General features: G+C 37.0%; 1 protein-coding gene across 1 annotated transcript in view; it reads left to right on the top strand.

Annotated features, from left to right (window-relative positions):
• Positions 1-26,338, top strand: part of ITGA1 (integrin subunit alpha 1) — a 73,364-nt gene that overhangs the window by 40,288 nt on the left and 6,738 nt on the right. The window contains exons 8-27 of the mRNA XM_041424621.1: positions 235-385; positions 1,969-2,134; positions 5,626-5,699; positions 6,669-6,813; positions 7,960-8,102; positions 9,723-9,866; positions 11,187-11,441; positions 11,860-11,990; positions 13,897-14,060; positions 14,252-14,388; positions 15,327-15,437; positions 15,988-16,073; positions 16,259-16,394; positions 17,354-17,434; positions 19,149-19,225; positions 19,911-20,000; positions 21,052-21,154; positions 22,879-22,992; positions 24,652-24,756; positions 25,854-25,958. Of these exons, the coding sequence (XP_041280555.1) occupies positions 235-385; positions 1,969-2,134; positions 5,626-5,699; positions 6,669-6,813; positions 7,960-8,102; positions 9,723-9,866; positions 11,187-11,441; positions 11,860-11,990; positions 13,897-14,060; positions 14,252-14,388; positions 15,327-15,437; positions 15,988-16,073; positions 16,259-16,394; positions 17,354-17,434; positions 19,149-19,225; positions 19,911-20,000; positions 21,052-21,154; positions 22,879-22,992; positions 24,652-24,756; positions 25,854-25,958 (2,518 nt within the window). The remainder of the gene's footprint in view (positions 1-234; positions 386-1,968; positions 2,135-5,625; positions 5,700-6,668; positions 6,814-7,959; positions 8,103-9,722; positions 9,867-11,186; positions 11,442-11,859; positions 11,991-13,896; positions 14,061-14,251; positions 14,389-15,326; positions 15,438-15,987; positions 16,074-16,258; positions 16,395-17,353; positions 17,435-19,148; positions 19,226-19,910; positions 20,001-21,051; positions 21,155-22,878; positions 22,993-24,651; positions 24,757-25,853; positions 25,959-26,338) is intronic.

Genomic DNA, 26,338 nt, shown 5'->3' with positions numbered 1-26,338 from the left:
TGCTATTGCTCTCAAGTGAGTGAATGATGAATGAATGCTTGTGAAACTTTGGCTGTGAACTGTCATGTAAGTTCCAATTGGAGCTGTTTGTATTTGCTCATGGCTAACATTAATCTCCATTTCCTGCTTCCTAGTTAATATAAAATCTTGTAGTTTATGGTTGGCTATGCAAATATGATGCATGTGGTAAATGCTGACATTGCCTTTCTCCAAAACATTTTATGGTCCCTTTAGGGAAGAAGCTTTTACTGAGGCTCATGGTGCACGAAGAGGAGTACAAAAAGTAATGGTTATTGTGACTGATGGGGAATCACATGACAACTACAGATTACAAGAAGTGATTGATGATTGTGAAGATGAAAACATTCAGAGATTTGCTATTGCTGTAAGTGAAATTTAATGGGAAAATTCAGAATGTTAAAAGCACGTTTCATCTTCTAAATGTAATTTCAGTTTTAGAAGTTAATTTCAAACAATCTTTATGGAAATATAACTATTTCAGAGAGGAAAAAGCTGAAAAAAACCATTAAAAATTTGCTTTCTGATTTTGTAGCATATAAGAAAAGCAATTTGTCTGTCTTCCTTGTGATGATGTGTGTGTCTGTGTGAGGAAAAAGGAGGAAGAGTTTGAGGGACAGTTTTAAATCAAATCCTCTTTGTTAAAAGGAGCACTGAGCAAAGGGACTAATACAATTCTAAGCATCTTCTATGGAAACATTTACCTATTTTTTAAAAAGGCAATTGTAAGCCATCAAAAGATACTTGTTCATTATGTCTGTGTTGTATGCTTGCATTCTAAAGCTGTCATTTTCATGCTAAATGTGCTAAACAGTAGCTGAATGAGAATAGAGGTTAACCCATATCAAGAAATATGAAAGCATTAGTTATGGATCTGTTGTTAATACTGCACTACATTTGTGCATTTTATGCACAAATCTATTTTTCTGCTGTTAATTTTGAAGGGACATTGGGTTGTTGCCTCTTCACTGCTTTCTTTGTGTTACTATCTTATTTTTTGGTAAAATAAGGTGGTATGAAACCATGAAACTTAAAGATGTTATACTTAATTTAATGAAAGATATAAACCAAAGGTTGAGTCCAGAAGCACACAGATTTTCAGTTGTTTTCTTCATAAAAGTAGAGATAACGAAAGAAAAAGTTGTCCTTGACACTGCAACAATTTTAGCAATAAAATCCCTGTTTAGAACCAAACATGAATTGCTCCAGTGGGCTGAGATGCTGGAGCATAGGAATTTGGTTTTTGTCTCTCTCTCAAATCAAGTTTAGTCTATAGAGCCCTTTTTCATTTGAAAAATATCTGTTTGTCTGGGAATTAAGAGAAGTGAGGTGTTTTTTCTCTGAGGTATCCTGAATTGTTACAGCAGTGTTGTTAAAATTGCAAATTAAATCTAAAGTCTTGTATTGTGTTGAAGTTGTTAACACTGAATGGAAGTGTTGTTCTTATATGTATTTGTACGGCAAATCTTCACAGAATAAGGAACTATTCTATGCCTAATCCACTTGTCATTAATTGGATGTATTGCATGTTATGGTAAGAACTGGTGGATATGCAGAAGCCAGTGTAATTGTTCTCTGGGTTGGGAAGTGTTTTGTTGGTTTTTCCCTAAATTATGGCCGACTTCAACAAATCAGAGACAAATTATTACAATTTTGTGAAGAAGGGGTGCAAAGGACAGCTGGGGATAGCAGACATCACACCATACTGTTGCTTTGTTTTCTGTCAAATGGTATTTTCAAAAAAACAACTGAGCCATCATACAGTTCTGTTCTCATTGAGAAAGAATGGCTTCAAATCAATTTGAGTGAGGTTTTAACAAAATAAATTAAGGTTTGATATGATTTTCACCATTCTCTGACAATTCACCTCAGTGATATCTTTTTAAACAGGTTATAAAATGTATGCTTGACTCTTTTTTGGTTTCTTTGGGTTTCTTTTATTTTCCTTAGATTCTTGGCAGCTACAGCAGAGGAAATTTAAGTACTGAGAAATTTGTAGAGGAAATAAAATCAATTGCCAGTAAGCCTACTGAAAAGCATTTTTTCAATGTCTCAGATGAATTAGCTCTTTTAACCATTGTTGAAGCACTTGGAGAGAGAATATTTGCCCTGGAAGGTATGACATTATTTAAAATTTTACTTTATGCCTGCATTACAACTGAAACAAATAGAAGAGCACCTGTTTTTACCTTCCTTTGAAATGCATTCTGCTATGTGAAATTTATTATGCAATTATTTCTTCCATGCTGGTTATAAAAGTATTTTATAATAGGCATCAAAATAGTAGATACAGATGTGACTATATGCTTAGGAGTTAGAGCCTGTGGAGACAATAGCCTAAAAGGGTAAGAAACCAGAAGTGTTTTAATGTGATAAATAGAAAGTTGCCCACTTTCAGGTAAAAAACATTGCCAGATCATACCCCAATTACCCCATGATCATCTGGTTTTCTGCCTAAATGCTTAGGATCTCTTTTTGTTTAATTATTAATTACAGCATATTTTGCTATACAAATTAGCATGGACTTTCTGTGTAGAGTTAACAGGACATGATTTTCCTTTGGGAAGGTTCACAGTGTTCAGATTTTAGCACAGAAAAGTCATTATCTCATAAAGTCTACTTACATTCTCCATCCAAACAAGACAACACTGCCCAAACCAATGTTTGTTTCAAGTACTACTGGTAACAAGAGACAGAGTTTATTAGTTATAAATTATACTGGCCACCTCTGAAGAGATTCACGTAGTACAAAGAAAACATCCATCTATTTGGACTATTTTTTTCAATGCTTTGACTTTCCAAGTAGCTAGAATAGTGTAGTTTATAGCTGGAACAAAATAAAATATTGACTTGAATGTACAAAATTTAGAGAGTATTTTCAATTTTTTTTACATTGGAGTTGTATTTCTCAGACATATTTAGATTTTTTTAGTGTATTATTTAGTTTTTTAAAATATTAATGTTTTCAGCTATTACTAAATATTTTAAGCAATAAAAAGTTTATTAAAATATAATTTATATGTTCTTTTTTATGTTCTGGATGTTTTGGCTTCCTCAGCTTTGCAATAAATTAATTTGAGGAGAATCTAATCTCTCTAAAGCTCGAAGTTTAGCCTACTTAGGGCCATTGAGTACTTCAAAGTTAATTGAATAGGGTGCTCTTTTCTTAAGTCACTGTGTACTAGGAAGAATACATATTCAGTGGGAATATAGTTGTTCAAACAGAAATTGAAAACTTGGTCTTCAATTTGTCCTTTGTACTTTTAAAAAAGTGACGAAAATATTTTAGTTTCATTGTCAGAATAAGATGTTAATTACATCTATTAGCTATAATGAGTGTAGAATAAGAAGTTAATTAATGTTGCAACAGGGGAAGGATGTAAGACCTAGCATGACTGAGTTTTTGAAAATCTAATTAATTTCATTACTGCCAAAAGGCGTCTTGGTTTGCAGATTTTTTGTAGGAATGCAGAGATGTGCTAAGATTTCTACGTAAGACACCTGCAATATGAGATGTGAGATGTCTCCTCCTCAACCTAAGTCCCAGAAATCATGTAATCTGTCTGCAAGAGAATAAGAATAGAAATGAAAATGGGACTTTAGCTTTTTTGTCAAAGCATTGCAAGGTCAAGCTGCTCCAGCGGGTTGGAGCTAGATAATACTGACTAAACAAATTTATGCTGATTCTTGAGGGATAGTTTACTGTCCTATCCCAAAACCTTTCAGTTGTATTCTGGATTCACAACTATGTCCATGCATTCATTTTTCTGGTGGTGGAAGCAAGCAGGTTAATTCTGTGCCCTGCAGCTTTTGACAAGCCAGCTTATTGGTTGTGTTTAATTGGAGATTAATCAGCTCTGTACATAGTAGCTTCTGTGCATCACAAGACCCTTGTTTGTTGAAATTTGATATCTGAATCTGTTTAAATTCTCAATCTAAATTGCTTCTTGCTAATGTAGTAGTACATTTGAGTTTTTTCCTTGGATTTCTTAATTTCATTTTGGTTCTTTAAAAAATTCAAATAAAAATGGAGAGAGATTTGAAAAATCAAATCCAACGAAAACTCCTGCTTGACAGCCAGTGAATTTTTACACATAATCTTTTTCATATGCCTCTGTGTCTCATGGCATGGACATTGCTTTTAACAGCAATTTTATGTTTTATCCAACCCGTAGGCAGGCACAAATGTTTTTTCACAAAATATCCTTTGTAAGATGCTTGGCAGTTTAAAACTGAATGGAAAGTTAGGCTAAGAGCCATTATCTAAGTAGTATTTTGAGCTGCACACTCCAACAGTACCAGCTTTGTCCTCTGCCTCAGGCTGTGAGAATCCTGTCTTTCTTAGCTCATTAAGGAGCATCCTTTACTGCATGAAAATATTGTTTATCAGCAGATGTGCAGCTTAGGAGTTTTGTGCCTAAAAATGACTTGTTCAGACTTAGCAAAGCAGCTACATCTTGTGAAACATGATAGTCTCCGTTTGTATGTCAAACATTTTGTATTTGAGATCATGTCTCCTTCCTACAACTGGCTGTAAATTGCCACAATTACGAAAGCCATCATGTCCCCGTAACAACTGAGTGGGCTTAGTTGCTGAGTATGAAAAGTTCAGCATCATTTAATAGTCCAGATGCCTGAAATTCATGCAACCATGGTTTGCTATGGCTCAGTTTCATTCACACAGTTGAAGGTTTGCTGTAGCATTCAGCTGGTAGCAAACTGTGAACTCTTCCAGGACCAGTGTCAGAGAAGATTTCACAGCTTGCCTCTGCTGCCTATTAGCATAGCTTGCTCTCAAGGAAGAATCAACATGAATATAGTTCCCTTACTTTACCACTTGGCAAAATAGTCCTTGACTATTAAGGGAGGCTTATCTTTCTTTTAAGTAGAGGAAAAGGCAGAACTCTTTCTTCCCTGATGATATTTCAAGTTTACCTGGAAGGAAAACAGCCCATCAAAGTTTAATAACTAGCATATGACTACTTGACAAAATACTGAAGCTAGTACAAAATCATAATAATGATAACTTTTTTATACACAGTCATTTAAGAGAATCAGATCTTCTTGTAATTGTCTGGGCAGGATTATCATTCCCAAGCACTTTGCTGAGGCTTATGAATGTTGAACAGCAGAGATTTTCCTATGTTGTTTTTGCAAAGGTTCATACAAACATCAAATGGTTTTCATTTAACGTTCCTCCAGCTGCCTACAAAACTTTAGTTGCTTGAATACGAGGCCAGGGTTACATGGCTGGTGTTTTATTGTTCAGTTAGCTCAAGTGGAAAATGGCTTAACCATATTAATCAAACATTCCAAACATACTTACCATCAGCCTGAGTTCAAATCTGGTCAGTTTTAGCCCAGCAGCTTTGTTGGACAAGTTCTGAGACATGATCTTAAAATGGAAATTCCCGTACTTAATAGTAGCATTCAACACGGGTCTTTATTTCTGTGTTAATTATAAAACTCTATGGTAAATTATAGTCTGAATAGATTATGTAATTATGCTATCCTTTACAATCATATGATAATTTTCATAACACTCTTCAGTTACTTTTTCAGATTGGAACAAATTTATTTTTGAAACTTATTTTTTTTGTTTAATAGCAACAACAGACCAGCAGGCCTCCTCTTTTGAAATGGAAATGTCTCAAGCTGGTTTCAGTGCTCATTATTCTCAGGTAAACCAACAGTTTGAAAATAGAAGTTATTTTACAAAGTAGATTTTTGCTGGTGGTTCTATGAATTTGGAATAAGTGTTTCAGATTTCTTTGTATAGTCCTGTTTGCTGTTGGAAGTTTTGGAGTGTCCTGTAATCCAGTTACCTTTTTTGTAAAATGTATGTAAAGAATATTTATGAACAATAAAAGCTTAAGAGAGTAGATACCTCACATGAACTCTAAACTTAGTGTTCCCATAGCTTCCTATCAGGAAAATAGCCTAGAAATATGTCAAGAAAGATTGAGTAAAAACTTTTTACTAGAGCTCTTAGTGACAGAACAAGGGGCAGTGTTTTAACTTGAAAGACAGTTCCAGAGCAGGGCCACAAAGATGACCAGAGGGCTGATGCACCTGTCCTCTGAAGACAGGCTAAGAGAGGTGGGGTTATTTAGCTTGGAGAAGGGAAGGCTCCAGGGACACTTTAGAGCAGCCTTCTAGTATTTAAAGGGGGCTTATAAAAAGCGGGGAGAATGACTTTTTACATGGGTAGCTAGCAATAAGACAAGAGAGAAGAACTTTAAACTAAAGGAGCAGAGCTTTAGATTAGATGTTAGGAAGAAATTCTTTACATAGAGCAAAGTGAGGCACTGGAACAGATTGTGCAGAGAAGCTGTGGATGCCCCACCCCTGGAGGTGTTCAAAGACAGGTTGAATGGGTCTCTGAACAAACTGGTCTAGTTAGTGGCAGCCCTGCCATGGCAATGGGAGTTGGAACTGGATGGTCTTTCAGGACATTTCTACCCAAGCCTTTCTATGACCCTATGATTGTAGGATCCATGCCATATTAGGAAATGCAAGGCTAACTGTGTAAGTACGCAGGAAGCATTACCCAAAAGTGAGCATCCTGAACCATGCACGTCTAAAGATGATTCACATAGAAAAAAGATGATTCACATAGAGAACAGGCTTTTTGTTTTACTCTCCTTCAGGACTGGGTCATGCTCGGAGCTGTTGGAGCATATGACTGGAATGGCACAGTGCTCATGGTGAAAGACACTGGTATTTCCATGCCAACTAATGACACCTTTCGTGACAGGCGCTCAGAGAGAAATGAACCTCTTGCAGCCTACCTAGGTAAGAGAAAGAGTCCACCTTACAACACTTTTCAACAAATGCTACAAGGCATCTTGAAAAGCTCATTCAAAAAGAGTATGTTACAGAATATTTTACATGCCAGGATCCTGGGAGCAAGTCTACTCTCTGATTTTCATGTTCTTTAAAAAAATAAGTAACAACTCCTACAGCTAGAAAACAAGTCCAAACATAGACCTAAGTATATCTAGACTTTCCCAACAGAGATGTTTAATCTGTCCAAAGAAGATTTCACAAATTCCTCTAGTTATTGTTATCAAGTTTTTCTATGCCTTTATAGTTAAAAAACGTTATACAATATTAAGTCCAAATATTTGCTTGAAATTCAGCTGTTTTCTGTCACTCAATGGACAAAACCAGCAAGACCAACATCTTTTTTTTATAATAATGTTTTACATATTGGCATGTTAGGTTTCTACCAAAAAGCTTCAGTGGCCTTGCTCTCTCCTCTAGGTCTTGCTTTCTATACCTCATGCTTCTGTTTGCTCTGTTATCTCATTTAAGTCATACTTCCATTGACGAAGAATCAGTGCTAGAATATTTTAATGTTTTTCCCTAAGTACACTTTCTTCATTGCCAAATGCCTTTAGCTGTTGCCTTTTATTACAACTCCAATCTGGTAATGTAATTTTCAAATTAAGATTGTAAACTATTGTAAACAATAATACTTAAAACTCTTTCATAGCTTTAACTTCACTGCAAATTTTTCAAGTCTTTCTTCACCAAAGTTGTTAAATTGTTGTTAATATTTAACAGAATAGAGGTAGGTTCAAAATGCCCCCAGAATCACTTTTTGAAGACTCCGTGAGTTTGACAGTGGGCCAGTGACAACTGTTCTTTGAAAGTAGATTTTCAACCAGCTATTCATGGGTTATTTCTTACACTGTGTAAGAATGGCAAAGTGAACATGGCTCGCCACCTGGAGAACAGATTTAATAACCCTGGGGTGCTCCTCACTCTGAGACTGTAAATGAAAAAAAAGACCTTTTAATTTACTGCTATTGCTCTCTACCATGAATAGAGTTAAATATCTAGTTGTGGAATATACCTTACAAAGGCTCTGAATCACAGCAAGTATTTCTGATGCATTCTGTGTGTGTTGCATTTTGATTTCTTTCTGCTCCCTAGGATATACTGTGAATTCAGCACTGACACCTGGAGGTGTGCTTTACATAGCAGGACAGCCACGATACAATCACACTGGCCAAGTTATCATTTATAAGATGGAAGGAAAAGAGGTGCAAGTGATTCAGAGATTAAATGGAGAACAGGTAAGTATGTATTCAAATTAACATACAAAAGAAATAAGCAGAAGAAATAATAAGTATTTCCAATGAGAACACATTAGAAGAGCACATGAAACTGGGAGTTATAAGCAATATCAGAAGGAAAAGTTAGGCGGATTCTCTGGTATAATTAGCAATGTGAATTGTACTGTACGATAGATCCTTGGGAATTTTGTCTTTGAAGGTTAAATCTTCACTAGTCAAAGTGGTTGTTGCCATCTCTGTACATGCAATTTTTTCTGTCTGCTGAAAGGAAGAGCATGTCACTGGCAGGAAAGAGTTTTGACAAGCAGGGTTCTGTGCAAGAGCATCTTCTGGGATAGACTGAAGTACTGAATAGTTGCTTGTTACACTGCGTAGCGGCTTACTGAGAACTATTGCTGTAGGAGGAAAAATCCCCATGTAATTGCATAATTATGGATGGTATTATTAAGATAATATTATGCTTATGAGAATTGAGAGACCTGCCTATTCTCATCTCCCCAGGCTGCAGTATCAGCTTCTCTCAGGAGCATTCAGGTTACCTAATTTTCATCTGTAGCTGATGTCTGCAACTCAGCTAATCAATCAGTCAATCAATGACTCAATCAAACAAACATTTTAGAGTCGAGGAACTAAAGTAGGTATGGGTCTATTCAGCCTTGAGAAGAGACAACTGAGAGGGGACCTCATCCCTGTCTGTCAGGGTCTGCAGGGAGGGGTCAGAGCAGGGACAGGGCTCTGCTCCATGGTGCCAAGCAACAGGACAAGAGGCAATGGAGCAGTGGGTGATGCACAGGAAGTTCCATCTGAACATGAGGAAGAAATGCTTTACTTTGTGGGTGACCACTGGAATGGATTGTCCTGAAAGATTTTGAGTCTCCCTCTCTGGAAATATTCAAGAACCATCTGGATGCAATCCTCTGCCATGTGCTCTGGGATGACCCTACTTCAGCTGGGAGTAGGATGACCCACTGTGGTCCCTTCCAGCCTGACCCATTCTGTGATTCTGTGATTTTTAAGGTTTGAGACATCTGGACTACTGGAAGCATCTCTGTGAGAGGAGATGTATCTTGGACTAGAAGAGGCTGCTTCTCCTGTTAAGTGTAAAGGAAGTGCAGGGTATCTTGCTTATCTGTGAATATAATCAGATAAATCCTGTAGCTTGTACCTGCTCTATGAATGTATCTATCTCTTCAGGTAGATTTTGTTCCTCTGAAAATAATAACTTGAGAATTTCAGTGACTGTCTGCAATGAGCTGTCTCAGAGCTTTTGTCCAAGCTTTTTTATTTGTTTTTTGAAGATAAAACTAGCTTCCCCAAGATACTGTTATTCCAATGCTGTCTTAAGAGGTCATACTCCCCATAACAGGTAGAAAGCACCCTTTTATCCTTTCAAACTCAGAAGAGTTGAAAGTTGAATGGCCCACTTATTAATAAAAAAAATCAGACAACAAATGCTAAAACTGAAAACAAGCTTCAATGACAAACAGACTAAAAACATCTAGCTAGCAAAGAAAATTTATGCCTAGTGGTTAATATGTTGCAAGCAAGTAGGTCTCTGAAAAGGAAATGCATCATGATGTTGCTGACTCTGTCTCTGATGTATACTTTGTTTTCCAAAAGATTGGATCATACTTTGGGGGTGTTATTACCACAGTCGACATCGATAGGGACTCATTTACAGACCTTCTTCTTGTTGGAGCTCCTATGTATATGGGAACTGAGAAGGAGGAGCAAGGGAAAGTATATGTTTACAGTCTGAACAAGGTAAGGTGGTGATTTTTATTGAACAGGTATAGACCATGCTCTTTATTGCCTTCTTATCCTTATTTTAAAGAAATACAATAATTTGAACTGGGGAAGATGACCTGTTGAAAATAGGGAAAAATGGTTTTGACAAATGAGATTATAATGCAACTTAATTTTTAACAATTTTTAATTTTAAACAATTCTCAAACAAGAGTTTGAGAATGGAGTATGTTATGTAGATAAGTACTATATCTTATAAGTTGAAGTTTGGCACAGATACAAATTTATAGGATTACTTTTCCACCACTTTTTTTTTTTGCTTTCATGGATTAGGGAGCGATAAAGCTCATCCATCCTAAAAGTGTGATATCTAGTATCCTTGTGATTTGCTTAGCAATCTAGAGCTAAATCTCATACATCCAACACCTCTCCTCTCCTCTCCTCTCCTCTCCCCTCTCTCCTCTCATCCTGTACCATCATGTACTGTTATAACAATTATCAAAATATGTCTTAGCAATGATGATTCCCTAAAATCCTACTTCAAGGAAAGGACCTAGAGGGATTGGATATTTTGACAAGAAATTCTTACAGTCTGTACATGCATGTTGCCAACAACAAATTGCTGGTGAATAGGATTGGTGAGAAAACAATAATTCCATGTCCTCCAGTAGTGTGGGGTTTGAAATTTGTTTTTCCTGTGTTTACTGTTACCCAGCTCAAAATAAATGAGATGCAGTTACTGCTTGTTACTACTTATTTCTGACATAGAATTCGTGGGAAAGATTGGTTACATGCACTAGTGTCTGTGTGGTTTTGGTCCAGTATACTCACGGGATCAGAATATGTGTGTTAGGCCACAGTGTATGTGTCTACTGGGGGCAAAATTCAGTCTGTGTAAAAGAAATGCTATCTTTTGTTCTGCAATAACAGTATTGCCATCTGTGTTTCATTAGAAACTTGGCTAACTTCTCAGATTAAGAGAATGCTTTTAGAAAAACTCTTTGCACTCCCTAAAGAATGAAATGGTTTACTTACAATGGCATTCAAATATTGTTATGATACTGTGCTTTCAAGTGAACCTCTAATTTTGAGAAATATGCAGAAGCATCTAGAGGCAGAAAGAGAGGGAGCAAGCATGTTATTGCCACATGCTGCCAAGAAAGAACACTTGAATTATAGTTGTAGAATCACAGTTTCTACAGTGCACGTAATCACTAGGAATAGTTTGTAATTGCTCTGTTTAATTCATCCATTTGTCTTCTGGACAGGAGCTCTTAAAAGTATGCATTGCTGAAATGTTGGTGGAAATTCACAAACTCTAAATCTGTTCTTCCACAGACAAAGTTCGAATATCAGATGAGTCTTGAACCCGTAAAGCAAACGTGCTGCTCACCACTGAAACAGGATACCTGCAAAGTTCTTAAGAATGAGCCTTGCGGCGCACGCTTCGGGACTGCGATTGCTGCAGTGAAGGACCTCAACCTGGACGGATACAATGACATTGTGATAGGCTCTCCCTTGGAAGATGACCATCGGGGAGCTGTTTATATTTTTCATGGCCGTGGCAAAGCAATCAGTAAAAAATATTCACAGGTAGGAAGTAAAACTCCGCAGGTTGCCAGCTGCTCTAATGTATATAATGTTTATAATCCTGCTTCCCAACATAGAATAAGGCTGTGACTTGACCAGTTGTAACAGCTTTTTAGAATTGTTCTATACTTTTATACTCTTACTGATTTAACTCAATCTGAGTCTTAATATTGTTAAAGAATGTACTCACATGCTTCTATTAGAAACCTTCTGACATGCTCTGAACAGCCAGAAAAGCAGATATTTTGCAATCTGAAAATTTATAGTGTGTTCATCACCATGGTAACTATTTTAGGGTTATTGTAATGAACACTTAACGTAGTTAAAGAGCCTAAATCCCATCTCACTGCCGTCAAATGCATCTTGGTTGTTACAAAACCCTTCAAAATGCACTGCATTAACCTCTTTATGCATTTCACAGCGTATTGCATCAGGTGGAGATGGGGAAAAAGTGAAATTTTTTGGCCAGTCTGTGCACGGAGAAATGGACTTAAACGATGACGGGCTGATTGATGTTACCATCGGAGGCCTTGGTGGGGCTGCCCTCTTCTGGTACGGAGAATCACAGCAGCTGTCAGGACAGAAAAAAAAACTTTCACTTGGATACCAGTGTAACTTGCATGCATGATTGTTTGGGCTTTGTAAGGTTACTGGTTTCATCCCATGTTTTGGCACTGACTGCAAATATTCATCTTTTCACATCTCTCTAGAGGAATGAGCATTAAACGTAATGTATACCGTTACAAATACAGGGATGCTATAGAAGTCTTGCTAGCTTAGAAGGAAGAACTTGTCCTCCTAGACCACCTTCAAAATAGAAACTGATTTCACTTCTGGCACTAAGTAAAATAGAAAAAAACCTGAATTTCTTTCTTTTTCACAGTATATTGGATTTTATTTTATTAACAATATCAAGAACAGGTTTACATGTAAAGGGGACACTAAGAAAACTGATTTTATTTCTTAGAAGGAAAACTGCAATTTAAGTCCCTCCAGAAAATCTGTAAAATTAAACTGAGCCTTCTGCTTAACGGTCAATTAATTTTCTTTATATAAGTATGATTCAGATCTAGCAGTGAGCAGTATAATTTTTAAGGGAGATGACAAATAAACAATATGGCATTAAATCCCACATTTCTAATGCACAACTAAAACTATTTCTGTTTCGGTAAGGAAATTGGTAACCCAGCTCCTTGCTTTCTCTGTCCTGGTGTTTCACCTAACTCACCAGGTACATGGTCAAGTTTGTCAAGGCTTGCTACCATCCTCAAGCTCCCAGCTTCTTCTGAACTTCACCTAGTAGTTTCTTTCTAAATGTTCCATGTGTAAACACGGTGTGATGTCCTTCACTGCATTGTTGAGACCCCAATTCTGAAGAAAGTTACTTTGCCAGCTAAAGTTTTTGATGGTTTAGTACACTGACGTGCTGCATCTCACAGCCAAAAAGGAGCTGAATCGGACCAAGGGATGAGTCAGGAATGCATTCCAGGAAAGAAGTGAAACAAACTGGGGACAAATATTACCCTGTTTGTCTACCCACAACCTAAGAGATGGTTTGCTATCCTCCAACTTATGTATAATACAATGTTCATCTGTGATACTCTCAAGGATAAGTCTAGACCTTCAGTATTTCTTAAAATGGATCTGGCTCTGTAGAATTGCTTAAATGCTTCTGGAAATATTTCACCTGGTATCTTTTCTGAAACAAATACAGCACTGTGGAGAAATCCTGTGACTGTTTCCTCCATAATTCCTCTTTTACTGGTATTTAGGTATAGGATATATAGTTAATTACTCTTCTAGACCATCATGTTCTTGTGCCCAGTTCTTCAGGGGCTTTCCCTTGTAAGTGATAGCTGAACTTTAAAAAATGCTCTACTGCTTTTTACATACTGGCTGCTGAGGACATTTCTTTGCCTCCTCTTTTTGTTGCTCACTTTTTGGTTTTCTGTATGATGAGTTTTCTCTGTGATGGCAGTTAACAGGCACGCAGTAATCTGCCTAAATGGAAAAAGGCAAATGCAAACTGAAAATGTGCCAGAGAAGTGCATTGCAACTGCCAGTTGTTTTTATAGCATCACACAGCCGAGACAGAAAACATGAAATAATAGATGGCCTCTTAATTGGCACAACATGGACAACGCTGTGTCAGCTACTGTTCTGCAGCATGGTGCCATCAACATGTGCCACAGGAATCTCACTTCAATTGTGGATTTTATGCTTCTGTTATTTTCCAAAGAACATTAAGGAATTTTTTTTTTAGCTATAAACTTTTTGACAGTTGGGCTCTTATGATCTTTAAATGATCTTAAAGTCTTTTCCAACCTAAATGATTCCTATGTATTCTGTGTCTGTATCTGAATGTTGAATGCTGTGTATTTTCTGAGTTCATTCTTAAGTTTAAAAAAGTTGCTGCTCTTATTTCCAAGCACTTTCTTTGTGTTCTTTTTTTCCTAAGGTCTCGTGATGTGGCTGAAGTAAATGTTTCCATGCAATTTATACCTAAAAGCATCAATATTCAGCAACAAAATTGTCAGATAAATATAAGAAAAACAATATGCATAGACGCCACGATTTGTTTTAAGACCAGACTAAAGTCAAAAGAAGATGTATTTGAATCCAGTAAGTAGATAAGCACTAAGTTATGGAAGCTTTAAGCTATAAAACTTCTATGCATGCATGCATTTCTTAAGTAAAAAATGGAATTCAGCTCTTCTAAATTCAGTGTTCAAAGCACATCTAAGATATTTTGGGAAAAAAAGAATGTGTAGAGGCAAAGTGCTCCATAATATTGATCTCAACCTCCTTTGCAGGTCTGCAGTATTGGATTACCCTTGATGCACAAAGACAGATATCTCGAAGCTTGTTCACAGAAAGCCATGAGAGGAAAATGCAAAAAAATATCACTATCAAAGGGTCAGAATGTACAAAACATAACTTCTACATGTTGGCAAGTAAATCATTTAAAGTATTTTTCTCATGTTGACACTAGTGTAACCCAAGTATATATTCCATTAATTGCAGATTGGACAACAAAATCTATGCTCAGAATTTATCTTAAGTGTACATAAAATTTGTTTAAAACATAGAGTTATTTATTTATACTTGTATTAACAATTTACTTTTAGATGCAGTCTGTTTAGCTGTGTCTCTGTGTCTGTCTTAAGAAAGAGCATATGTCACTTGGTGGAACCAAGCTGTCATGGTTAGCAGTTCAGGTGCACTCAAAACTCAGCAGGAGCATCTGAGAGTATTTCAGTTTGCATTTTGGTGCAATTCTTCCTAATAAAATACAGTAAATAAACTTTTAGGTTTGGAATAGAGAGTATTTATTCACTGCAAAACAGAAGCATAGTTAGCAACTATGAGTATGAATTTGCCAAAATTTTAGCTAATGTGTGGAGTGAATAAAGTTGCATACTGTAAGCACATTTAAAATGTTTAAAACTGCGCAGTTGGGTCTCAATGAAAAACTAATGGTAAATGATACCCAGAATTTTCTTCACCAAACAGCAGGCCTAAGTTTGACTTCCAAAAGGTGACACTGCTGATGCTTATCTTACTGATCCTTTGAGCACAACTAGAAGAGAAAAGTCTGTGAGTCAGCAGTTGAGAAGTTGAGATATTCTTTAATGAATGTCTGTGGGATATGCTCAGGCTATTTGAAATTTGTGATAAGATACACAAAAGCATTAGTAAATATTTATAAGGAATGCCTGGCACATTGAATGTTTCATCATTAACTGCATGCATTCAGATGCTTCTCTGGAAGAATGGCAGCAGTGTGACAGGGAAATTTTTTACCTCAGCACTTTTTGGGTCTTTTTAACCTCCTTAGATACTAAAGTGAATTTCTATAACAGGAGTTTTGTTTTCATTATATTCTAGGATAAACCTGATTTTCAGGATTCGGTAAAGGTTTTGCTGGAATTCAATTTTTCTGATCCAGAGAGTGGACCTGTTCTTGATAGCAACTTGCCAAATTCAATAGCAGAATATGTAAGTCAGAAAGATTCTGTATCAATAACCAATGTATTTAAGGTAAAAATCATAGCCCACACAAAAGCTGAAACTATTGCCCACAAATTGGCTAGAAAGGGGGGTCATTGAGCCTATCCAGGAGATGTTTCCTCCAAATCAGTATTCAGGAATGAAAAGTTTGATTCGATGTGCTTGTGAACCATGCTGGTGTTCCAAGCTGTCCACAGCTTACTGAAAATAGAAGAGAGTTACCAACAATTTTATTGTCAGGTTTTAGGTAGGTGGAGCAGAGTGTTATTTATGTACTTTGGTGGTGCTGGCCATCATTCATACATCTGTTAATGCCCCTTTTCAGAATCCAGGGGCATCATTTAGAAGGGAGTGATGAGAAAGCTTATATTTCACCAATGTATTTTACAAGATTTTGGCATGTTTAACTGGTTAATATTAGGGAAAACTTGTTTGATCATTAAACAGAAGGTCTTACATAAAATTAGATAATGCATTAAAATGCAAGTATTTGATAATAAATGTAATAAAATTAAGAATAAACATATTATTTTTGCAGATTCCTTTCACAAAAGATTGTGGAGCCAAAAATAGATGCATCTCAGATCTTGTTCTGATTGTAAAAGCAAGCATAGCTGGAGACAGGTAACTGCACTGGGTTTAATGTGTTGCTTGATATCTGTACAAAGTTTCTTTGTGAATTGTAAATTCTGCCAGGGCTTCCTTTCTAATTCAGAAACAAGATAGTCTGGAGACTGAAAGAAATTTCTCCTTATGTTAAAAACAGATTAAAGAGTTAAGATGTCCAACATTCTCACTTTATTTTGCAGCTCTTCTCCATTCATTGTAAAGTCACGCAATGATAAGTTCACCATCCAGCTCTCTGTGAAGAACAAAAAAGATAGCGCCTATAATACCAGAGTTTTGGTTCAGTACTCTCCAAATATTATTTTTGCTGGCATTGAGGTAGGATTCTTTTTTACATTATCACAATTAGGATAACATATAATGTTAGAGAGGTATGAAGAAGCCTCTTTATTAAACCTTAATTTGTCTGCTTTGGCATCATTTCAGTTATTTGAAAGAGATTTCCCTGCTCTTCTTGCTTATGCCTCCAAAGGAGTGTATTTATTTTGACATGAGTGGACTCTTGCCTAGACGTGTTCATAAAATACAGATGTAAATTTCACAATGGCACATAGAAAAAGTGCCTGCCTCTTAGACAAACATCAGATTTCATCTGTAGAGCCAGAAATGCCTTGTTGTTTATCAGTAGAACTCCTGAGCCTCTGAAAATCTCCTTTTGCACATGTCGAAAAAGCACTGTCATGGTAGGACAGGATAGATCAGTGCCTGTGTCTACCCTGCCTTAGACAGCATTTCCAAAAGTGGCTGTTTTCCTTCCTGCCTCAGCAGATATGGTACAAATATGCCACAGTTCAGAAGGGAAGCATTTATGGCAGTTTCTTTTCTGTCAGCAGTCCTGATGTCATTAGAAGTCAGGGATCCATAGCACTGTTGCTGATCCTATGGCAATAATTGATGGACCATGAATGTGATTTTTATTGCTACATTAAGAACACATTTTCAAAATTTGAAAACTGTGTAATTACAGATATGTTGATTGCTAGACCCTATGACTAATTTACATGATGTCTGGTAGGCATATAATTGAGACTGTTCCAAACACTGTTATTGGAAAGGCATAATGGCAAGTAATTGGTATAAATGTCCATAAGTGAAAATTGTCTTGAAGAATTTGTGGCTTCATATTTTTGTTCTAGTTCAACTAAGGCTTTGACTCTCACAATATATTGACAGTGAAAAGTGGCAGTGGTATATATGTTCAACAGGTCTGTGATACTCAGTGAAAATTTTAAAGGAGTTTGCGCAAAGCCATGCTTTCACTGTCTTTTTCCCTTCAGGATATACAGAAAGATAGCTGTGAATCTAATCACAACATCACCTGTAAAGTGGGATATCCGTTTCTAAAACCTGCAGAAGAGGTAAAAAAGTCCCCTGCATGCAAGTTCTCCTCTTCCCATGTTATTTTAAAGGCAGGGCAGTGCATATCACCTCTGAAGTTCTTTTCTCTTGTGTTCATCCCAAAAACTCTCCATGCATGTTTCCCAGGCTATCCTTGACATCAACTGTGGAAAGCCAGATGGGAAGCCATCAGATTTTCAGTAGCTGGGCAGTCAGATGTGGTACATGAGGATGTAATAGATACATATTGCTGCCCTTGACACTGTCAGAATGCAAGTGACACGCAAGTGACTCACCTGGCCAGAAGTATCTGTCTCGAGGCTGATAGCCCGGAGCCTATAAGTTTAGTTATTTTGTATAAAAAATGTAGTCCCTTAATTGAAGACAGAATAAGATGTTATGTGGAAGTGCTAGCCCAAATCTGCCATCAGACATCAAGACTTCACCTCTGCTCAGTGGGGAATGAGAGGCCTTTCGTGCTAGTAGTCCATTTAAAATCAAACTCCATCTTGAGCAGTTCCAGTGATGTCTGTATCTCTTGTTGATTGGAGAGGGAGCTTTAGTTAAACTAAGGCTTTGAAAAGCCATACTTAGATCTTGATCTTGAATTGGAAAATATCAATTTGCATGCAAGCAAGACAATCTTTCCCAGCAGTTTCTTGTTTGCCCCTCTGTCATGCTCCAGGACGATATCCAATGAGAGATATCTTCTTACTCTGCCTCCCACACAAACATTCCAGCCTGTGTCTTGGACTTGTAGGGATAAAGTCAGCTGTTATCTTCTTGAAGCCAAATAAGTGTCCAGTGCCTCTGTGCACAGTGTTCCATTCACAGCTTTACTGGATTTTTCACATTTTCCTTTCATGCTTTGCTTTTTAGTTTGTAGCTGTAACGCCCTAAAATTAGAAATTTCACCATTTTCTTTGCATTCGGAAATCAATTAATCTCTGATTCACTGATAAGAATCCCTAATATATTCCTTTCTAAAGCTGCTTTTTGTTTCAAATATTATATATAGGACAGCTTTCTGTGGATCACTTTGTAACAAAGATTTGTACACATAAAAGGAAAGACAAAAATCTGAGCTGAAAATTCCATACAGTAACAAATACGAAAACTTCTGCTTTGTAAAAATTACCCTTAAGTGTTAGATATGAGGAAGAACATTTGGGACAGTGTTCCTAATTTTTTTGTAATTCGAAGTTGGGATAGATTTGCCCTGATTATAATAACATTGAGATTTTTTTGATACCTAGTGGTGTCTCCTTTATTTACATTGTAAACATTTATTTTTGTATTCTAGGGGTTCTACTGTATATTAGGTGATAATCCAGCAGCCTTCTACAGGCAGCTCATCTCCACTGCAATAGCCAGGCGAAGCTTTTCTTCCTTCACATTAGAAGGAAAAAAGAGGTTTTGATAAATTGCTTGTAAGACCAATTGCTTTGAATTAAAAATTATTTAGCCATGTGTTTCTAATACACTACATAATTTTTTTTCTTGAGGTTTTGGAAAATTTGAGGTTTCTGTTAAATAGGTCATAACTATTGGATTTCCTTCTTGGTTGGGGCAAATTACAAATAATAGATTCATTCAGATTCATAGAAAACTGGTAAAATATGAATGAGGATTCCCTAGATAAAAGCAAAAGTTGGTACATTTTTCATTATATCAATCCCTGTTAGGGTGGGTATTTTTTTCCTTTCAAAATGTGTAATGTATTTCTCTACACAGATTTCCTTCAAAATATCGTTCCAATTCAACGCATCCTATCTCCTGGAAAATGCTACTATTCATGTCTATGCAACAAGGTTAGTTGCAGTTTCTGCCTTCTGACTTTTTTTTTTTTTTGAAAGCTCCGCATTTTTGTCTTCCATAGTAAAACATGAGTGGCTTCTGAACTCACAAACAGTTAAATTTTCTGTAAAGCTACAGTTGAATTTTCTGTAGAGCTGGCACCCTTTACAGATGTATTCAGCCCAGCAGTCGATTAAGTGGATTAAATAAATAGCTGATACTCTCTACAGCCTTAGAGTGATAAGTGAGTCTTGATTTCCGGTTATTTCACCTTCAGCAAAGGTTTATTCTCCTAGAGAATTACTGCGTACTTTAGCATGAATCACAGTTAACAAAAAGCTTGGCCTTCAAAGAGTAAGAGCATAGCAGAAGTTGTCCCTGATAGGGTAAAGGAATACACTTGCCGTCAGTGTTTGCTGTGCCTACAAAAACCCAGTGATGGTGTGTCTTTTTGAATGAGGTTTTCATTCAGTCACCTGCCACCTATAATTTTAACAAAGATGCATCTATGAGCTGGGGCTGGTGCAGGACTTAAATAATTACTTCTTGGAAAAGGTATTTTTAATTTATTTTTAGAAGGCAGTACTTAACTGGAAATGAGTAGCATGCTTTCATATCCACAGCTGTAGGTATTTCATTTTCTAAGATCCCTTTCCTCCCAGCAGTCTGATCTGAGTGACGTATGTTGTTTTGTTTCAGTGACAGTGAAGAACCACCTGAGACCCTGAGTGACAACAGAGGACATGTTACAATTCCAGTAAAATACGAAGTAGGATTAATATTTGTAAGGTATTGACACTTCTCTGTACTTTGCTTGCTAGCACAGTAAATTGCAGTTGTTCAAAGAATATAGTGTTGCATTTTTTTGGAAACATGCTCAGTACAGGCAACAGATTTAAAGCTCATAAAGCAGAAGCACAGGCTCCAGTGAAAAGGTAAGTCATGAAACAGTGGAGCAGTTACTGTCCCTAACTTGATGAAATTCCATTTTGTCTATTTAAATTTGGTCCTTAGTTTGCAAGTACAACAGCAGCTTTTGCTTGGTTGCTGTACTTTGCTGTATTCATTCAAAGGCATTTCAGGAATGAAGGAAGCATAAGAAAGCATACACAAAAAAGCAAATACTCCCATCTTCCTGATGGCCATGGATTTGTATCGCTATAATGTTGCATGGTGTGGTGCTTGATTTCCATCTTCAAAAATTAGCCTTCATTTTAGGTTCTTGGGTATTTGTTTTTTTTAAGTTCAGACTTATACTTTACTTTAGGTTTTGTAGTACATTTTATTTTCAGAAATAGCCAGAATTCAGTTAGATTCCGTCCCTGAAAAGCATTCTGTATATTATTGGGTAACAACATTTTGTGGTGTGCAGGTGTAAATAATTAAGGCAAATTTATTTCACGTGTGTTTCATGGTTCACATCCAGACTTTGTTTGTCCTATAGGGAATAAGGCTGAATTTAGAATATGCTGGCTTTGTTCTGGTTTTGCTTGATTCCGTCTTTTACGGGATCCTGCCTGTTTCACATGTCAATGCCCAGGATAAGGGACTGTACACCTAGAATAAGGACAGCAAAATCAGACTCTAATGTATTAATTTTGGGAATAGTATATTCTTTTTTAGCAGTTATATCCGAAAAAAACATTCTGAATGTAATGGTAAAAAGTGGGGCCTATTCGGGGAACAGAGCAGGTGACCTTCAGTGGATGCAGCAGTGCACTCTTAATTGCAAGACCAGTCCTGAAATTCATGAAATAATAAAAATACCTATATTATTGACTCCTAGGGGTTTTTATGAAGTTTGTGTGCTTACTTTTTTGTGTGTTTTTTTAACCCACAGTGTTTTCAAAGAGCACCATGTTATAATTGCAGCAAATGATACTGTCCCTACTGCTATTAACACAACAGAGCAGATCGGAGATGAAGTTACTCTACATTATAGGGTAAGAAACAATTAAAAATGCATGACATAGGTACTGTCTTAATTTTTTTTCCATTTGGTTTGAATTACTTAAGTAGTGGGTATGCAATACATTAAACCCTCTACATGCATATTTTGTGCTTAAAACCCTTTTTTCCCTTCCTTCATTTGGAATACAGTGAGTTAGAAGGTCTCAGATGGTCTGTCTCCTGCAGAGTAGTTCTAGTGGGTTTTAGACCTCCTATCCTCAGCTGGGAAAAGACAGCATGCCCAGGTAAATGAGAATTTGGACTTGCTTCAGGTTAGAACAGCCATTTCCAAAATCCTGTCAGGTTTATAATAGGTAAATTCCATGCTCCAAGAGCATGGCCATCCTGGTTGAATGGGTACTGCAAAGTAAAATCACATGGGAAAGATATCCAGTGGACTCTGCTCTTGTGAGATCCCTGCTCAACTACTACTTCCAGTCTAGAATTTGCAAAATAAGGACATGGACCTTCTGAAGTGGGTCCAGAGGAGGGCCTTAAAGATGATCACAAGGCTGAAGTGCCACTCCTGTGAGGACAGTCTGGAACCATCAGGTCTATTCAACTTGTAGAAGAGAAGGCTCTGTGGAGACCTCATTGGTACCTTTCAGTACCTAATGGGAGGCTTCAAGAGAGCAGGAGAAGCAGTTTTGACAAGGACATGTGATTATAGGACGAGGGGGAATGGCTTTTAACTGAAAGGGAGTTAGGTTTAGCTTGGCTATTAAGTGGTGAGGCACTGGAGAAGTTGTGGACGTCCCATCCCTAGAAGTGTTCAAGGCCAGATTTGAGCAACATCTTCTAGTAGAAGGAAGGTCTCCCTACCCATGGCAGGGACTTGGAACTTTAGGTGATCTTTAAGGTCTCTTCCAACCTAAACCAGTCTACAATGCTTTTCTGTGGCAAAAAGTCCAACTTAAAGTTGCAGCAAAACTGAGTTTTGTTATCTTGAGAGCACCCTCTTTCCCAGTGTCAAATCCAAAATTGATCACGTGTCCCACATAGAAGCATAAAAGTCTCTAAATCAACTTTCATATGTAAAAAATGGGATGTGATAAAATTCATGTTCATGCTCAATAGCAATGACAAAGGTTTTTTTCCTATTCTTTTAGACCACTGCAGTGTTTATCTCAGCTACCTTTTCTCTTTGTCTACTGTGTATCCACAGTCTAAGGCATTATTAATCTAATTTGCCAATCTATGTTTTCTGAGTCAAAAAGCTGCTGGATTGCAGAGCATACAGTTTATGATCTTGTAAAGTAAAACTCATCTTTGCAAGCAGCTAATCACAAATAAGTAGCCAGGAGGAAAAAATTTTAAAAGGCTCTTGAGCATTTATTAAGTTTGTCCACTTCAGAGATGATATCACCAATTCCCTTGCCAGCAATTCCACCTAGGTGGTTACCCAATCCTCAGCCACAGCAGGTCTTTCCAGAAAGAGCTGCTGCTTACAGATATGTCCTGTTGCTGTCTCAGAGAAAACAGGAGAGAGGAACAGGTGGGCACAAGAGCAATTACCTAAGCACACCTGAGGAGGAACCAGCAGAAGCCACCACTGATACATTGGCTTCTCTCCCCTATAAAGCACTTTTGGTATAACTAACTGTGGAAATGTAAAAATGAAGAGCAGAAAATAAAAACACAGGAAAGGAAAAAACTCACAATCGAATTCCAACAAAATGAGGAAAGTACTAGTCAAAACATTTTTCTTTTTTTATAGATTGAAAAAGGTGAACACTTTCCAATGCCAAACCTCACACTGCAGATCTTGTTTCCCAATGTAACAGCTGCCAAAAACACTCTTCTCTACCTTACTGCATTGTCACATTCCCAGGTAAGATAGGAATTTCTATTTTTATTATCAATTTAAATTTGAAATTTATGTTTAAGGAACTGCAGATTCCAAGCATTTGGGATTATGCATTGCTTTTAGTCTAAATAACAAGATATTGTTGTTTTAAAAGTACGTACAGAGATGCATAAGAAGACAGTGGGACAAATTTTCATAAAAGGAAACAAGCAGATTTAAAATGGTGTTGAACAATAGCTGCACTGTTACAAGGCTAGTCTGTTGTACTGCAAGTGCTGAGATGTCCAGACTCAGATGTGAGCCTCATATTCTCTTCATTGTCAGAGGTGCTTATTTCAAATGCTCGAGTCCTGCTGTGTACATCTAGAGCCCAACCTTCTGTGATTTCTCTTCTTTCATACTGAAATTAACTTTCATGCACGTGTGCTCTCCAGCACTAGCAGTCCTCTGGCTCCTTCCTCCATCAGGGCACTGGGACTTCTTGAAGGGAAGGGGATGGTAGATCATATGTTTCAAATGCTCTTCACTGCAACTCTCATTTGAGTTTTTCCATTTCACTCCTCCAGCACAACTGGCAGATATCACAATTCCAACAAATTCCATTATCCTAGAGCTGTAGATATTACAGCTAGAGCTATATCAATAACTACATGGCTGAAAAACCCACCTTTACTAAGTAGTGACCTAAACCTCCTTTTTTTTTTTTTCTTTCACTCAGAGGCAAATAGGCATGCACCTCCCTGCTAATAATTTCACTTAGTTTTGCAGTGTTGCCCACCTGAAAAATAAACCAAAATATACGAATGAAGTTCACTTTAAAACAAAACAAATATCAAATGAGGAAAAAAAACCCCTTTTTAGAATACAAAAAAGTGTCTCTGTGTGTTCTTGATTTCCTTTCCCCATTATTGTCATTCCTAGTCAGTCACCCCATTTGACACGTTTGCACATAAACTCAGTAAATCTGGTTTTTTATAAGACAAATTTCATGTCCTGCTAGCTACACCTAGTGATAGTAGTGTGACAAAGTGCATTACAGAGGATTTGTAATCCTTTTCATGCTAGCAGTGTGAAAGTCAACGACCTGACTGAATCAGTTCCCCCACACTGAAGACACCAAAGGATTTCCTAGGATAGATCTCCGTGACAGATCTGTCACACAGGATAGATCTCTCTGACTGCTCCACAGGTAGGATTTCCCATCTGTGGAGCAGTCACAGAGATCTATCAGTGCTCCAGCATCCACTCTCCCTCCCTGGATATTGCCAGTGAGGATTCTGCATCCTGCACTTAACCTGCCTGTCTGCTTGCTAGGGCAGAACCTCTGTGGTTTCCCATGCAAAAGCTGTTTAGCTCATTTAATAGCCAACTCTTGCTGCTTCACGTAATGCCATCTTGCAGGAAGCGCTTGTTTGCTTGTACAGATGTTTAAGTAGCTGCATGGAGTTTAGGTTAAATTATCTCATAAATATTTCATGTGCTGTTTGAATAATAATACTTCAATACATAGACATGTGAATTTCCTATTCTGCACTCTTGCAATATGCTATTTTGAGTGGCTAGTAAACATTATAATTGTTATTAAATATTAAATATTATCAATGTTTACTTGTTTCCAGATAATCTTCTGTAATAGATTGCATATCCAGACAATAGGAATATAATTTGTCTTTCTGCTTACAGAATGCCATCTGCCAAAGTAGTTACCCTGTAGATCCCTTAAAGATTGGCAGTGGGAAACCATTTGTGCTGTCAAAATTTAAAGAACCTACAAGGGATACAATTATGGTAAGTCTATTCATAGTATATATACTCACCCCAGACATTAATCCAGATCTTGGAGCTGAGTACTTCTGGAAAAGATGTGTAAAAGCCTCTCTGAAACTGTATCATTTGGAATCTGACTTTATTTCAATAACTTAGAAAACCTTTTTCTATGTCAACTAGAGATTGGTTTTTATTTGGCTGCAAAACTCGATGTGGAACTCAATTTAGATAGTTTGGGGTTGAACTAAAAAAATGTGTAAATAGCAGTAACACATTTGACAGCTGAATAAATCATTGCTGTTTATTTTTTCCATTGTAATTAATAAATAGTAATATTTTAAATGCTTCTTATGTCCCTTTCAGCTTCTTTAGACATCCAGTAGACCTGGCAGGTTTTCCATGCAACTGTAACTGATGATCCAATTTGGAAAGGACTAGCCCTTCACATTTAGATGAAAGAGTTACAAAGGGATTTTGATGCTGTAGTTAGGTTAGCATGTCAGGGGTAAGGTATCCTCAGCACAGAGGTGCAAGTGGAGTTTCTGGTGCAAATGAAACCATGTCAAGGGAAGAGTGTCTTGCCATGCTTATCATTGTCCTTCACAGAGGTGAAAAAAGTCTGGGCTGAGTGACTCTTTCCAACATTTTGCAACATAATCATGCTGTACTCCCAGCTAGCAAGTGATACTAGGAAGTAAAACTACTTGAATTTTCACAAACACATATTTCACTGCTTGAGAGATTCAGGTGTTCCAAGATTTTAATAAAGCTATGGCTCTTTCTTCAGAAGAGCCATAGTTGTGTTGGTAGAAAAACATTTGCTTTTACAAACTGTGCCTCCCTTAGGAGTTCTGTGATGACTTTTGCTCCACAGCTGCAGCAAAGGAGATTCCTCAGTGTTGCCAGCCTGCAAAAACTGAGTCTAGTCTAGCACAGCACGAATATATCAACATGTTTTATATAATGCAGTATCATTTTTACATAAAAAGGTACAGTAATTAATACCAGCTCATTATTGGTATCATAGCAAGTGATCTGTCTATAGTAGTAGCTGTGGTTTCATTTCAGTGATGTGAAAAGTCTCTTCCTATTAGCTCATGCTGGTCTCTTTTGAACAGGACTGTGATACATACAGCTGTGCCTCTATTAATTGTGCCCTGGTCCCATCTGACATATATCAAGTGAATGTTTCACTGAGAGTATGGAAACCTACCATCATAAAAGTAAGTAAATCCTGTATGTATTCAGAATACTTTTGGGTTTGAGAAACTTAAGCCAATGTTTCTAATGTATCTTAAAATTGTGTCTTTCAATTTTGTGTCTCCTCTAGTATTTGAAGTAGTTTCTTCTGCTGTTTTAAAATTTCCTTAAAACTGGGTCACATGCATTTTCTTATCCTTAAAGTAAGTACTTATAATTTAGCAGGAGTTTAAAACCAGGGTAAGAAGACACACCGTACTTATTCTGTATTGATGGTCCTTTTCTAATAACTGCTTATGCATCCATAAAGTCTAATCCAGCAGATATAAGAAGGAGCACATATTTTTTAAGGAAGTCTTAATTGGTGAAGATTTCTCAACTCTAGAAAGAATTTTTTTTTATT

This window comes from Onychostruthus taczanowskii, unplaced genomic scaffold (genome assembly GCF_017590055.1).
Source record: "Onychostruthus taczanowskii isolate IOZ18803 unplaced genomic scaffold, ASM1759005v1 scaffold83, whole genome shotgun sequence".
In the NCBI taxonomy this organism is placed as follows: domain Eukaryota; kingdom Metazoa; phylum Chordata; class Aves; order Passeriformes; family Passeridae; genus Onychostruthus; species Onychostruthus taczanowskii.
Note: the sequence above shows the minus strand (reverse complement) of the source record. Positions and strands in the feature narration are given on the sequence as shown.